This window comes from Pediculus humanus, genomic scaffold (assembly GCF_000006295.1).
Source record: "Pediculus humanus corporis 1103172107735 genomic scaffold, whole genome shotgun sequence".
Classification (NCBI taxonomy): Eukaryota; Metazoa; Arthropoda; class Insecta; order Psocodea; family Pediculidae; genus Pediculus; species Pediculus humanus.
In genome coordinates this window covers 15879-30260 of record NW_002987338.1, presented here as the reverse complement: position 1 = coordinate 30260, position 14382 = coordinate 15879, and the positions used below count along the sequence as shown (strand labels likewise).

The window sequence follows — 14382 nt, the reverse complement described above, 5'->3', positions numbered from 1 at the left end:
GCAAGGACGTTTATTTCTTCTTCTTCTTCTTCAGGTTCTTTTTTTTTTTTTTTTTTTTATGGTTATGAATTCTTTTTCACCACCACCATCATCATCTCGTACCTGAAAAATTTTTTTAACCGCCCGCGTTTTTTTTTTTTTAATAATATTATAATTTAATTATTCCCTTATATTTTCCGCTATATTTTTATAGAGTTAACAAATTAATTTGTTTTCTTTTTTTTTAAATATTCATTTCACTCTCTCTCTCTCTCTCTATTTAATGCTCTATAAGAACTTTTTGTTTTGCTATAAAAAATAAATATTTTTATAGTTTACATTTTTGCTATAAATAATAAATTAAATAATTTTGTTTTTTTTATAGCAATTATCTTATTTGAGAAAAACAATGAATTTTTTAATTTATTAATAATTGAAATTTATAGAGCTCTATATATATATATATATAAAAAATTATTATTATTATTATTATTTTTCAACATACTCGCTATAAAAATCAAACGTCATGAGTGTTTTTTTTTCGTTTTTTTCTCGTTTTGTTTTTTCAACCGTTATGAAGAACAAAGAACTTTAATATAAAAAATAAAAAACCGTTTGAATTTTATTATTATTATTATTATTATTATTATTATTATTATTATTATTATTATTATTATTATTATTATTATTATTTTATCTAAAGTTCTTATGAAGTGCGCGCACACAATTTTTCAAATGTAAAACGTGACTTCACATATAAGAGGCCATAATTAAAAGTTTCAAGATTTTTTTTTTCCTTTTTTTTTTTTTTTTTTTTGGTACGGGGAGGAGGAAGAGGGGGGAGGAGAAAAGTGTTTAGATGACGAGTGGAGAGAAAAAAAAAAAAAGAAGATGATGATGAGGAGGAGTAAAAGTCATTTTTTTTTTTTTTAAATTTTAAAATATAAAAATCCGCCATTTAAAAAATAAAAATAAATTACGATTTTATAATTTCGCGCCTGTAATAATCATAATATTATTATTTTTTCGGGGGGGCGGGGGCGGGAGGAGGAGGGGTTTATTAGTTATAATGTGGTAATCGACTAATTAGTTTTTTAAAAAAAAAAGTCATAAAATATTTTCCTTTGACATTCCATCGAAACCAAAACCTTCGATGTATATACCGACGACGAGATTTAAAAAAAAAATTTATTATTATTATTATTATTAAAAAATACACACGCACCGAAAAAATTGTAATAATAATAATATTTTTTGCAGCCGTAAATCAAACAATAATAATAATAATAATAATAATAATAATAATAATGCGGTTACAATAAAAAAAATAATAAAATGCATTAAATATTTATTAAATGTAAAACGCATACATACATTTACGATCGGGGGGTACGTAAACGCATGTAAGGCGTTGTTGTTATTGTTGTTGTTTGTCGTTGTTGTTTGTTGTTGTACAAGAGAGAGAGAAAGAGAAATCCATTAAGAAAAGTTAGAAAAAGTCTTTGTAAGTAATAAAAAAAATAAAAAAAGCGTGTTACTACCGTATATGTAAAGGAATAAAAGGTGAAAATATAACAACAAAACATAAAAAAAAAAAAAAAACATAACAATCCACATCGGCGTCGTCGATGACGACGACTCATGATTTTTCAGCGACGTAACTCAAATCAATTAATATCTTTAATAAAATTTAAAAGTATTTTTTTGTGGGGGCCATAGGGAGGTAGGGAAGGAGGGGAAAACGAATAAATAAAACTTTTATTCACGACCGAAAAAAATTTTAGAAGGCAAATGAAAAGATTATTAAAAAAAAAAAAGGATCTGGTGATGATCCTTTAACTCTCTCTCTATCTTTCTCTTTTTTTTCGTGCTTCAAAGTTAATTAATGAATAAAAGAGAGAGAAAGAGAGAGAGAGAGAGAGAGAGAGAGAAAGAGAGAGAGAGAGAGAGAGAGAGAAAGAGAGAGAGAGAGAGAGAGAAAGAGAGAGAGAGAGAGAGAGAGAGAGAAAGAGAGAGAGAGAGAGAGAGAGAGAGAAAGAGAGAGAGAGAGAGAGAGAAAGAGAGAGAGAGAGAGAGAGAGAGAGAAAGAGAGAGAGAGAGAGAGAGAGAGAGAGAGAGTTTTTTTATGAGAACGTTACTACTTGAAAAACTTTGACAAGGACCAGATGGTTTGTTTTTTTTTTTTTTTTGAAAATTTAAAAATGCTTTTTAAAAATGTAATTTTGAATATGTTTTCAATCGTGGCAGAGGTAAAGAGAAAAGGATTTTAAGAGATTTCAAACAGAAATTTTTTTTTTTTTAGGTTTTCCCAGTCAAAACGACGGTTTTGACTGGAAAGTGAGTGAATGAATGGATGGATGGATGGATGGATGGATGAGGATTCACGTCATCATTATTTCTCCAGAGAGATTTTCCATTCATGATTATCAAAAAAAAAAAAAAACCGCGTCGGAATAATAATTAAATATCCGTGATTAAAAATTGTGGCGCCAGATTTTTTCCTCTTTCACGTTTTTGCCGCGTTTTTTTTTTTAAAAACGTATTAAAAACTAATTTTTTTGTCATGTTAATAAAAATAAAAATTTAAAAACTGTTAAACGAACATAAAAAAAAAAAAAACAAAATGGCCGAAAAGGTTTTTTATCGACCTTTTTATTTTTTTCACTGGAAAAATTTTGGGGTACAAAACGTGTTTTTAGTTAAATTTTTTTTAAAGGTTGTTAACACTTTTTTATTACCTCAAAATCGACCTTCTTATTTATTTTGTTACTCCCCCTCCCCCGGAAAATAATTAAAACCACCACCGACGATGATGACAATTTTTAAAAATTTTCCGCCGTCGGAAAAATCCGTCCAGAAAAAAAAATTATTTACGTGTAAATCAATTACGTCACATAAATTTTTTTTTTTTTTTTATTAATTATTAATAATGATAATAAAATTTTTTTATTGCTAACGGAAACCGAGGGTAATATTTCAACCGGAAACGATCACGGAATTAGATGCCTTTTTTTATTACTCTCGAGTAAGTGAAAAAAAAAAAATAATAAATGGCGGGGGAATATTTTAATTTAAAAAAAAAAAAAAATCATCGAATTTAAATTTAAATTTTTTTTGACAGGAATTCCAACAACAACAACAGGAAAATTTTTCGACAGAAAAAAAATTATCGGATGACGTTGAAAAAAAAAAAAAACAATTTGAAGTAAACACGTTTTGACCCTCCATCATCAACGACGGCTAAAGGTTTGAAAAAAAAAAAAAGTTTTTTATCAGGTTTTATAACTTGTCGAAATAATTGTTAAAAATCTGTCTGTCGTTTACATTTAATATCGAGTACAAAATAAATGGCTTCGTTAAAAAGATGTATGAATCCTCTTCAGTATTTCCCACAGCATCAGCAGCAGCAGGAGGAAAAACAGGAGCAGCCAACATAAGGAGTTGAATTGAAAATTTTTTAAAAAACTTTTCCTCCACAGTGAAAAGTTGAAATCTCTTCTCTATCAATTACATTACCTAAGGTTATTTTTTTTGTTTAATGGGCAGTTTGATGGGGAGGTACACGCCCCCTTTGTGTTGCATTTTCAACCCTCGTGAAAAATTTTGTTCTTTTTTTTTACGTTGGAAAATTTAATTCGATTTAGTTTGACGAAGTGGAGAATGAACGAACTCTCCCCCCACAAAAAAAAAAATGAAATTCACGTGATCGTTTCCCCTAACTCTCTCTCTCTCTCTGTCTCTTGCTTTTTATAAAAAAAATTTTTTATATTCTTGCAAGTTTTAGACAATTTTCCCTTTTCCCCCCTCTCCTCCATAACGAATGCTTACGTATATAAATATTTTGTTTATTCTTATCGAAAACGAAAAAAAAAATTTCATAACTTGAATATTAAGTCAAATCAATAGAAAATTTTTTTTTTTGGTTTTTTCTCTTCCCCCCTTAACCTCCCCCCCTTTCTTCCCGCACCTCCACCGGTAATCTCCCCAACTTTTGAAAGATGAAAAAAAAAATTTTTTTTTTTCTTTAAACTTATTTAAATAAATATTTATTTAAAAAAAAAAAAAGAAGAAACCTTTTAAAAACCTTCTTTTTATATAAATATATATATATATATATATATATATATATAAGTGAAAAAAAAGGATTTTCTAGAAGATTTTTTTTATACCGGAAAAGGAAAACCGTCAACTTTTTTTTTATTGGTAAAATTTAACCGGAAGTTATTAAAAAAAAAAAAAATCCATCCTTTTGGAATTTCAATTTCGATTTTAAATATTTTGAAATTTATTTTATTTTTTATTTCGTATCCTTTTAAACTGAATAATTATTATTATTATTAATATTTATCAATCCTTTTATTATTTATCTTCTGCTATTTTTATTTATCGTTTTTTTTTTTTTAAATTTAATATTATTATTATTATTTATATTACGTTTTTTAATTTCAATCGCGAAAAGTTTTATTTACGTCTTCATTGATGATTTTAATTTTCATCATTCATTCCAAATTTATATTTTATTCTTTATTATTATTATTATTATTATTATTATTATTATTATTATTATTATTATTATTATTATTGATATTATCATGACGAAATCATTTCGAATAATTTTTTCTCGTAATCATTTTTTTAAATTTTATATTCGTCACGTGATATTAACGAGTCAATAAAAAAAACAAATTTAAAAAAAAAATAAGGATTTTTTTTTAGGGGGTTGCAAAGAAGGGTGTGTGATTTTTTTCTCTCATCCTCTCCCCCCCCCAAAAAAAAGACAAATTTTTAATTTGCATACTATTCTCGTGAATCTGTTACGAGAAAAAAAGAAAAAAAAAATTTTTTATTCCACCTTTAAAAAAAAAGGATAATAAAATCAGGCACGTGTTTAATTATGTATGAGGGAGGAGTCTGGTTTTATGGAAACACAATAAACTCATAAAAAAAAAATATAAAGATGTTAAATTTCGATTATGAACCGTTTCATATTATTATTATTATCGTAACGAATGATAATTATGTAATTTTAGATACAAACACGCACGCACGCACTCACTCACTCACGCACTCACGTACACACACACACACCCAGCTTTCGTCTCATGTCAATTTATACCTTTGAATTTGTCCGGTTTCAATTCATCTTTTCATTGTCGTTATATGCATGTCATCCCACTCTGTCGTCTGCTAGTAAATAAATACATAAGTCAAACAATAACAAGTTTTTTTATTTCGTCCAATAATAAGGCGTTTTAAACGTTTACTACCACCACCACCACTACTACCACCACCCCTTATTGTTTAAGGTTTGTTTGTGATGACAGTGGTGGTGGTACCCACGCACTTAATGTTTTTCTTTTTTTATTTTTCTTTTTACTCCCTTTTTTAATCATCATCATCATCATCATCATCATCATCATCATTATTATTATTATAGGTAAATTTAAACGTATTTTTTTTGGAATACATCTTCTTAAAAAAAGTCAACATAAAAGCCCACCCCTCATTTTTTTTTTTTTTTAAATCCGTTTAAAAAAATTTTTTTATCCAGCTTTTCGTCAAATCTGTCAAAGCTAAATAACAAAAAAAAAAAGATAGATAGATAGATACGTAAATGCAGAGAGAGAGAGAGAGAGAGAGAGAGAGAGAGAGAGGTAGAGAGAGGTAGAGATTGATATTAAAGAAGAAAAGCAATAAAATCTGTAAATGAAATTACTTGTTTGCAAAAGGAAAGCAAAGATTCTTATTTCTCCAGTGTTAATTCCAGCTTCATTTCGAAGGATCATCCGGTTCAATGCTTTTAACTTCACGCAGAAGACAATAAACCACCACCACCGCCACCACCACTCCCACCACCATCACCACCATCGTGAGGACTACATTAATTTCTCTACTATCGATTTTAAATCTCTATCTCTATATAATTTCACGTATAAAAATTTCTTTTTATTACGTCATCATTGGAATTCTTTTTTAATAAACGTTTTTCCGATTTTTATTTTATGACGTCATAATCATTATCCCTTTAAACCGTCGTGCGAATTTTTTTTTCCTTTCTAATCTTTTCTTTTCCTTTCTTTTATTTTCTTTTCTGATTTTTTTTGCGGTTATCTCAGGAAAAAAAAATTTAGTTTTTTCATACCTATATTATACCTGCGATTTCGAATAATTAAGTCACTTTACCCCGCGCGTGCGCGTGTGTGTGTGTACGTATGTGCGCGTGCGATAATGACAAATTTCAAATTCCTCACGTTTGATATAATCTTTAAACAAAATTCGACACAAATTTAACAAGTTAAAATTGATCTAATGAAAACTTCCCCCCCCTCTCTCTCTCTTGGTAATTCGTGATTTGAATGAATGATTCTAGAATGTTTCGTTATATTAAATTAAATCTCAAAACTTAACCGACGAAAATTTATTTGTCGATGATTATTCTCTCAAAAATAAAACAAACAAATTCGAAACATCTGGAAAACTATTCGATATTTGTTAAACCGATATATGTGTACAAATAAATTATTATTATTATTATTATTAATAGTATGATTGTGGTTTGTGAGTTATCGGAAAGAATTGACAAAAAAAAAATTTTTAAGGGATGAAAATGATCGCAACCCCAGAAAAAGAATATATATAATTAAATAATAAAAAAAAAATTTAATTTTTTTTTTAGGAGAGAGAAGGAGGGAGGGAGGGAGGAAGAGGGAGAGGGGAGAGGGACGTCGTTCATTTGATGAAAGAACTGGAGAGTTTATGGAATTTGAAATTTTAATTATTAAGTTAACGGGAGGCGTTCGAATTAAAATTTCTAGAGAAAACGTGTCGACTAAAATGTATCGCAGAAAGAGAAAATGAGAAATAAGAAAAGATTTTTCTTTTTTTTTTTTCTTCTTAACTTCCCCCCGCCCTTTTCGTCACCTCCCCGCCCCCTCCTTGCCCCTTGACACCTCCCTTCTTTTGCTCTCCCGCGGCGACTTAGTCAAAATTAAAAATCTATTTAAAAAAAAAAAAAAGAAAAAAAGCCGCCATTTTAAATTTTATAAATTAAAAAAAAAAAAGTGGGCGTTTATCGAAAAAAAAATTTTTTTTGCTGTTGCGGTTGTTGTTGTTGATTAAATTTTTTCCTAACAGTAATACAAACGACAAAGCGAAACGCATTTACAACAACAAACAAAAACAATTCGAATATATAAAACAAACGAAAAAAAAATTTTTTTATTTTTTTTTTCCGCAAAAACTTTTCGAATTTTTTTTTGCAACTAAAACTAAAAAAAAAAAAATGGAATCTAGGAAATTTGTCTAAATGCAATCCAGACAAAAGGAAATCATTAAAATAATAATAATGATGATGATGATAATGATAATACTTTTATTTACTTATCGTTGCGGTAGTGATATCTCACTGCTGCGAAACACAACAAACCTTTTTTTCTTTCAACATTAAAAGAAAAATATTTGATGGAAATAAGTAAAAATAAAACGTTTTAACTCGGCAACAACAACAATAATAATAATAATAATAATAATAATAATAATAATAATAATAATAATAATAATAATAATAATAATAATAATAATAATAGTAATAAAAAAAAAAAAATTCCAGTTGATATGAAATTCTCCAAATTTTTAACCAAAAGTTGTGTAATAATAATAATAATAAAAATGCGACGAAAATGCAACCGAAACTAGGGTAGGAAGGAAATCCCCTTAAGGTGTTTTATAAAGAATAAATAATAATAATAATAACAATAATAATGTTAAAAATTTACGCGGATTTGGAATAAAAAAGAAAAAAAACAATTTTAATACTAACCAAATAAATTCCAGAAAATAAATTATAATAATAATAATAATTAAATTCGATTGTAAAAAATCCAAATTGTAAAAAATTATCGAAACATTTTTTTCTTTTCTTTTTTTCACTTATTATTAGTAACAATAAAATAAAATAAAATAAAAAATAAATAGAAAACACAGTAGACCCCGAAATTTTCCGTCCTAAACAAACAACAAACAAAACAAACGATTTAAAATTTGTACGAAATAAATACGAAAAAAAAAAAAAAAAACGTGAAAAATATTTTTTTTTTTTTGGTTTAATCCCCAAAAGTTTTCTATACCCTTAAACTATTTGATTAGGGTGTGGGATTATTTCATTGAATTTCTTTTTTTTTTTTTTTTTCGGAAAGTTGGCAGATTGTTTGCGCCTCTGGAGAACGTTACGTATCGAGTATAAGGCGACTCTTTTTTTTTTTTTTTTTTTGTAACGCAAATGTCGCAAAACATTTGTTTAAAAATTTTATTTTTTTTATTTTCCCCGATTATCATCGTTTTTAATTCTTATCTCTCTCTCTCTCTCTCCCTCTCTTTCTTTATCATTCATTTATAGTCTATTATATAAAAACTATAAATTTAATATTTAACAAAATATTATCATTATTATTATATTAAACGCCGCGTTATATAAAACGCGAACGAACGCGAATCCCACCAAATGGTTACGTACGAGTTAACATGACAATTTTTCGACCGTTACAAAATATTAATTATAAATATATATATAAAAAGATTTAAAAATGAAAAAACCGGAAACGGTTACTGAAAAAAAAAAATGTTTACTTCCCTCCTTTTCCTCCTCCTTCTCCTCCCCTTCCAACCCCCCGGTTTTCGTCCGGTTAAACTAATTTGATAAACATAAATTTAATTTTTTTTTTTTTTATTTTATAAATAATAAATTTTACTCGTGTGTGAGAAAAAAAAAATTATTTTTTTTTTAATTTTATCAAAAAACTCATTACGAAACCTTTCATCGTAAAAAAAAATTTTATTTATATCTTATTATATTATTCGTAGCAAAATTATTTTTAGCAAAAAAAAAGGGAGGGAGGAAGCGGGAGGGAAAACGGTCGAGAGGGAGGAAGAGAGGGAGAGTTTTTAAAAAAAAAATGCTAAAAATATATTTTTTTTTTATTATTATTATGACGTCAATGAAACGTTTTTTAACGTTAATTAAAAAATTGTATTGTGTGTGTGTTTGGGGGGGGAGGGGGAGGTTTAAAATATTTTCGTCCAGTTTTTCTCATTCCTTTTTTTTTTTTTGAAATCTTCCAAAAATAATAATTTAAAAAATTATTAATCGTTACATCGTAACAACGCCAAAACTCCAAAACTCTGGAGTTTCATTTTACAAAAAGAAAGAACTATTTATTTATTTTATATTTTCCCAAATCGAATTCATCAAGAATGGCGAAAATTCTAGAAAATTAAAAAAAAATCTTGGGGGGAAGATGGGGAGGAAGGGGGATGGTTAAATAAATAAATAAAAAATAAAATTTTTTTTTTTTTATCCTGGTGTTGACAATTAATGACGAGGATGTTGTTGCATCTCTGTCTCTCTCTAATATTCCTTTCGTGTTTATTTTGTTTGTATTATAATGACGTCACCACATTGTGAAAACAAACTTGAAAATGAAGAAGAAATAATTTTATTATTATTATTATTACGAATGATATGTTAGTAAATCAGATGGATTTTCTTTTTTTTTTTTTTTTGGGAAAATGTGTTTGAACGCCGAGGAGCCAAATGTCTCTCGGAGTCAATTTTAACCAAAAAAAAAAAAACTTCAACCAGCCACCCCTTTTTTTTTTTTGTTTTCCTCCCCCTGTTTTTATTTATTAATGGAGTATTTCATTTTATCCAGTCTCATCATTTTTTTTTTTTTGTTTCTACCCTTCGGGAGAAGAAAAAGATTTATAACATCGAAAAAAAATAAAAAAAAACAGAAGAAAATTTAAGATTTTCCAAAAAAAAAAAAAATTTTTTTTTGTGAATAATTAAAAAAATTCGACATGTATTATTATACACGATATATTTTTATTTAATTCTCTTCTGCTTTTCATCACACTTTTAAAACCCTTATTTACTCCACATCCCCTCCGCTCCCTTCCCTCTCCCCGACAACAAAAAAAAATTAAATCTTTTTTTTTTTAAAACTTTCGACTCTCGGTAATAACTCACAAAAACGTCAAAAAGAAAAGTGTTAACAAAAAAAAAAGTTCTGGAGAAAATAAAAAAAAATAAAAGGCATCACGTTAATTTTAAATCAAAACATGAAAAAAAAAAGTGGAAGGAGAGAAAGAGAAAGAGAGAGGGAGAGTGAGAGAGAGAGAAATTAAAAAAAACAAAAAAAATGAATAACGGGCTTTATTATTATTATTATTATTATTATTTATAGTCATAAATTTAACGGTTGTAAGGATTTCAATGCAAAAGCGAAAGAAAATTCTCTCTCCGTTATCATCCTTATCATCAACCAATCATCATCATCGTCTTGAGAGAGAGAGAGAGAGAGAGAGAGAGAGAAAAGTTTCAAATCATTTTTTTATTTTTATTAAAACTTTTTTCTAAACAAAAAACAATTTTCTTCATTTTTGAAATTTTTTTAAAAAAAATTATTATTATTATTATTATTAAGTATAAAATTAAACTTCCTGGAATTTAAATTATTTTAAACTTTAAAAAAAAACTAAAAACAAATCTTTCCGTCATCGTTTTATAATTCTCCAGCATTCTAATTCCTTCCCTTCATTTATTTCTGCGACCCCCGAATAATACAAACAAACAAACAAAGAAACAAACAACAACAACAAACTGAAATCTTTTGTATCTTTCTTTAAAAAAATTTTTTTTTTCCTTCCATTATTCCATCACGTTCGTTTGAATACCCGCAAAAAAAGACGAGACTTTTTTTTTTTTTGTTATTGCTGGAATTCATTTATTTTCATAAATGTTATGACGTCATAAAACTAATAATAATAATTTTTCCTATCGTTAATAATAATAGTAAATATCAAAGTAAAAAAAAAAAAATTTTTTTTACAATTTTTTTTTTCAAATTATTTTTTTTTCCAAACGCCGCCGCTGGAAAATCAACCGATGATTATTATTATTATCATCATCATTATTATTATTATAGGAAGGCGTTAAAATGATGAAAAATTAAATAGATAATCTGGAGAAAGAAAAGAAAGAAAAATTGTCAGGAAAAGATGGTCAATTTTTTTTTTTTTTTCGATAAACCACTCGATATTTACTCGACGACGTTTGTTTTGTTTTTTATTTTTTCTTCTGCTTTTATTTTTATTTATTTATTTATTTATTTTCGTCTTCTGCTTCCTATTTTTTTTATGTAAACATTTAAACTTTTTCTATGAAAATTTTTATAAAAAAAAAAAGAAAAAAAATTTTTTTTTTTTTTGGGTCATTATTTAAATATTCCGACCGTGTAATTTCAATTATTTCATTTTTTTCAACCGGATAATCGTTTAAAACCGGAAACGGTATCAATCGACAGGAAGTTTAATTGAATTGTAAAGACAATACTTTTTTCCTCCTCCCTCTCTCCTGCCTTCCTTTTTTCCTTTCCATTTATAACTAACCCTCTTAATAAATAAAATTTTTTTTTTTTTTAATAAAACGAAGAAAATTATTTATTTATCGATTTATAACGAATTTATTATTATTATTATTATTACTATTATTGAATCACCCTAATTTTTACAAAACAAATATATAAATCCCCAAAAACGAATAGGTGGGAAAAAGGGAGAAGGGGAGGAGCCGGTTGGTTGGTTGCACAATCGACAATACTTTTGTAAATATTGGGAATGACTGACGGACGGGGTCAAGCAAACTCGACGACGCAATTCCCCCTCCCCCTCTCTTTTCTTCGATTTTAATGCGTGAATAAAAATAAAAAAGGAAATGAAAATCGATTTATATTGATTATTTGTTGTTGTTGTTTGTCTCGTCTTCGAGAAATCGGATATTAAAAAAGAAAAAAAAAAACGTTTCTCATTATTGTAAACATTAAATACAAACGGAGGGTGCGGGATAAGGTATTGCGGGGAGGAAGGGAGAGAGGGAGGGATAAGAATAATTATGTAAATAAAATTCAGGTACGTAAACGTTATTACGATGACGATGATAATAATAAAATCCCCCTTCTTTTTTTTTTAATCGGTTACCGCCCCCGGATGTTAAAAGTTGGAGTCACAAAGGCCAATTTATCGTTTTTTTTTTTTTTTTTTTTTACTTTTTTTTTATAACAAAAAAAATTTTTTTTTTCTCCAGTAAAATTTTGGAATGATTGTGTTTATCCAGCAGTAATGATAACTGATAAAATTAAATTTTGAATGATTGTTTCGGCTTAGGTAAGAAAAAAAAAAACTCTTTCTATTTTTTTTTTTTCAATCGTAACTTCTTTTATTTCATCCCCTTCCGCTTTTTAACTACCCTTCATTGAAACAATTTTAAAAAAACTATTATTATTATTATTATTGAAATATTATATCGAGAGATAAAAAAGAAATTATTATTATTATTATTATTGTAATTTTTTTTGACTGACGTGTCACGCTACTAAAATATTTGTCTGTCTCCTAACGGTTAAAAAATATTTTTTACCTGAAAATCGCGAATGTCATCTCGGGTACTCGAAATATTCGTTTGTCTCTCTCTCACTCTCTCGCTCACTCTTTCTCTCTCTCTCTCTCTCTCTCTCTCTCTTCATTAAAATAACAAAACCTCACCCACGACGACGATGAGATTTTCGGTCAAAAGAGTGTAACAACCACCCACTTAACAAATTCTATCTAAAATTTAAATAATATAAATAATTTATTATTAAAAAAAAAATCCTTTTCGTTTGTCGTTTGTCGTCGTCGTTTGTTTGTTTAAATCGTTACGATTAAGTGTAGTTTTATGTCCGACGACGACCATCACGACATTTATTTATTTATTTATTTTTTTTTAAATAATAACGATTTGAAATTTTTAACTCGACGCCATTTTTACACTTTCATTTTGTTATACATAATTAAATCCGAAAAATAATTTTTCACGTTATGAAGATAATCGGATTTTATTATGAAAAAAAAAAAACTTTTAGTTAATTAGTTTGTTTAAACGTTTAAAAATAATTTTTTTAAATTTAAATTTAAATTTTATTTAATAAAAAATTCTCGGGTTTTTCTTTTTTTTCACACCAGTTTTTTTTTTTAAATTATACAACAACAACAACAAAAACAAACAAGAAAAAATTAAAAAAAAAAAAAAAAAAAAAAAAAAAAGAAAAAAATTTTTTTTTTTTTTTTAACGAATTTTGCGTCAGTTGCTTTCGAAAATTTCCATAATGTAAAATTAACAACTGGATTATACAGTTTACTCTTAAAACACGCGAAAAAAAAAGAAAAAAAGAAAGAAAAGAAAATAAAGAGAAGAAAAAAGAAAGAAGGAAAAAGGGAAGGAAGGAATGAGAAGTAAAAAAAAAAAAAATTAAAAAATGTGCAGCGAAGTAAAATATCTTGGAAAAAGTTATTTATAAAAAAAAAAGAAAAAAATTACTTTTAAAATTCTTCTTCTTTAAATTTTCATTTGTAAATTAAGAATCAAAAAATAAAAGAGAAAGAGAGAGAGAGAGAAAAAAAAATGAAAAGAAGAAGGGTAAAAAAAATGAGAGAGAGAAAGAGGGAAAAGAAAATTCATTATTCATGTGCGAAATCATCGTTCCGAAACGTTATAACATATTTTTTTTTTTTTTTTTTTACTTTAAACCCTTTTTTTCGATTTCAATTATTATTATTATTATTATTATTATTTTTTAATTATTTTTTTCCACTCTGACCTTTGAACTTAAAATGTGGAAATTTGCCATCGTAAACATTTTTTTTTTAATAAGGAAAAAAATTAATTTCCTTATTATTTTTTAAAATTAAAATTCGAATTAAAAATTTTCTTTTACGTCATTCATTCATTCAATCAATCAATCAATCACTCATTCATTCATTCACGCATTCAATCAATCAATCACTCATTTATTCACGCATTCATTCATTCATTAATTCACTTGTTAATTCTTTATTCATTCATTCGGACCCTTACTATTTAAATTTCTCTTTTACTCTTTCATTTTCTCTCTCTCTTTGTTTCTTCCTCTCTCTCTCTCTAAACAATAAATTTTTAATAAAAAAAAAACGGGGAGGTAAAGTATACCGATAAAATCAATAAAAAAAAAAAATTTCGATGGCTAATATGTACCCAACATCCAATTCGATAAGAAAAATAAAAAACAATCGTCGGATCAATCGGGTTGTTTTTGTTGTTGTTTGTTTGAAAAATAATAAAAAAATCGTTATTGAGAATCTTAATGCGTAAAACAATCAAAAACAAACGTAAAAAATAAAAATTTATATCGTAAAAGATAAAAATTCGGGATATAGAGAAAATGTGAAAAAAAAAAAAAACAAAAACGTGGAACGAGAAAGTAGTGCAAAGATATTTAAAACTGATAATATAAAATTTTTTTTGGTACACGTTTGTTTTTTTTTTTTATTGAT

The 14382-nt window shown here is 26.7% G+C and overlaps 1 protein-coding gene across 1 annotated transcript; it reads left to right on the top strand.

The window, feature by feature from the left end:
* Positions 1–3343: 3343 nt before the first annotated feature.
* On the top strand, positions 3344–4719 carry Phum_PHUM329300 (uncharacterized protein; the record flags this gene model as incomplete). The annotated part of the gene is made up of 3 exons (XM_002427515.1): positions 3344–3419; positions 4112–4182; positions 4696–4719. The coding sequence occupies 3 exons, from the start codon at positions 3344–3346 to the stop codon at positions 4717–4719; spliced, it is 171 nt and encodes a 56-aa protein (XP_002427560.1).
* Between the last annotated feature and the right edge of the window lie 9663 nt (positions 4720–14382).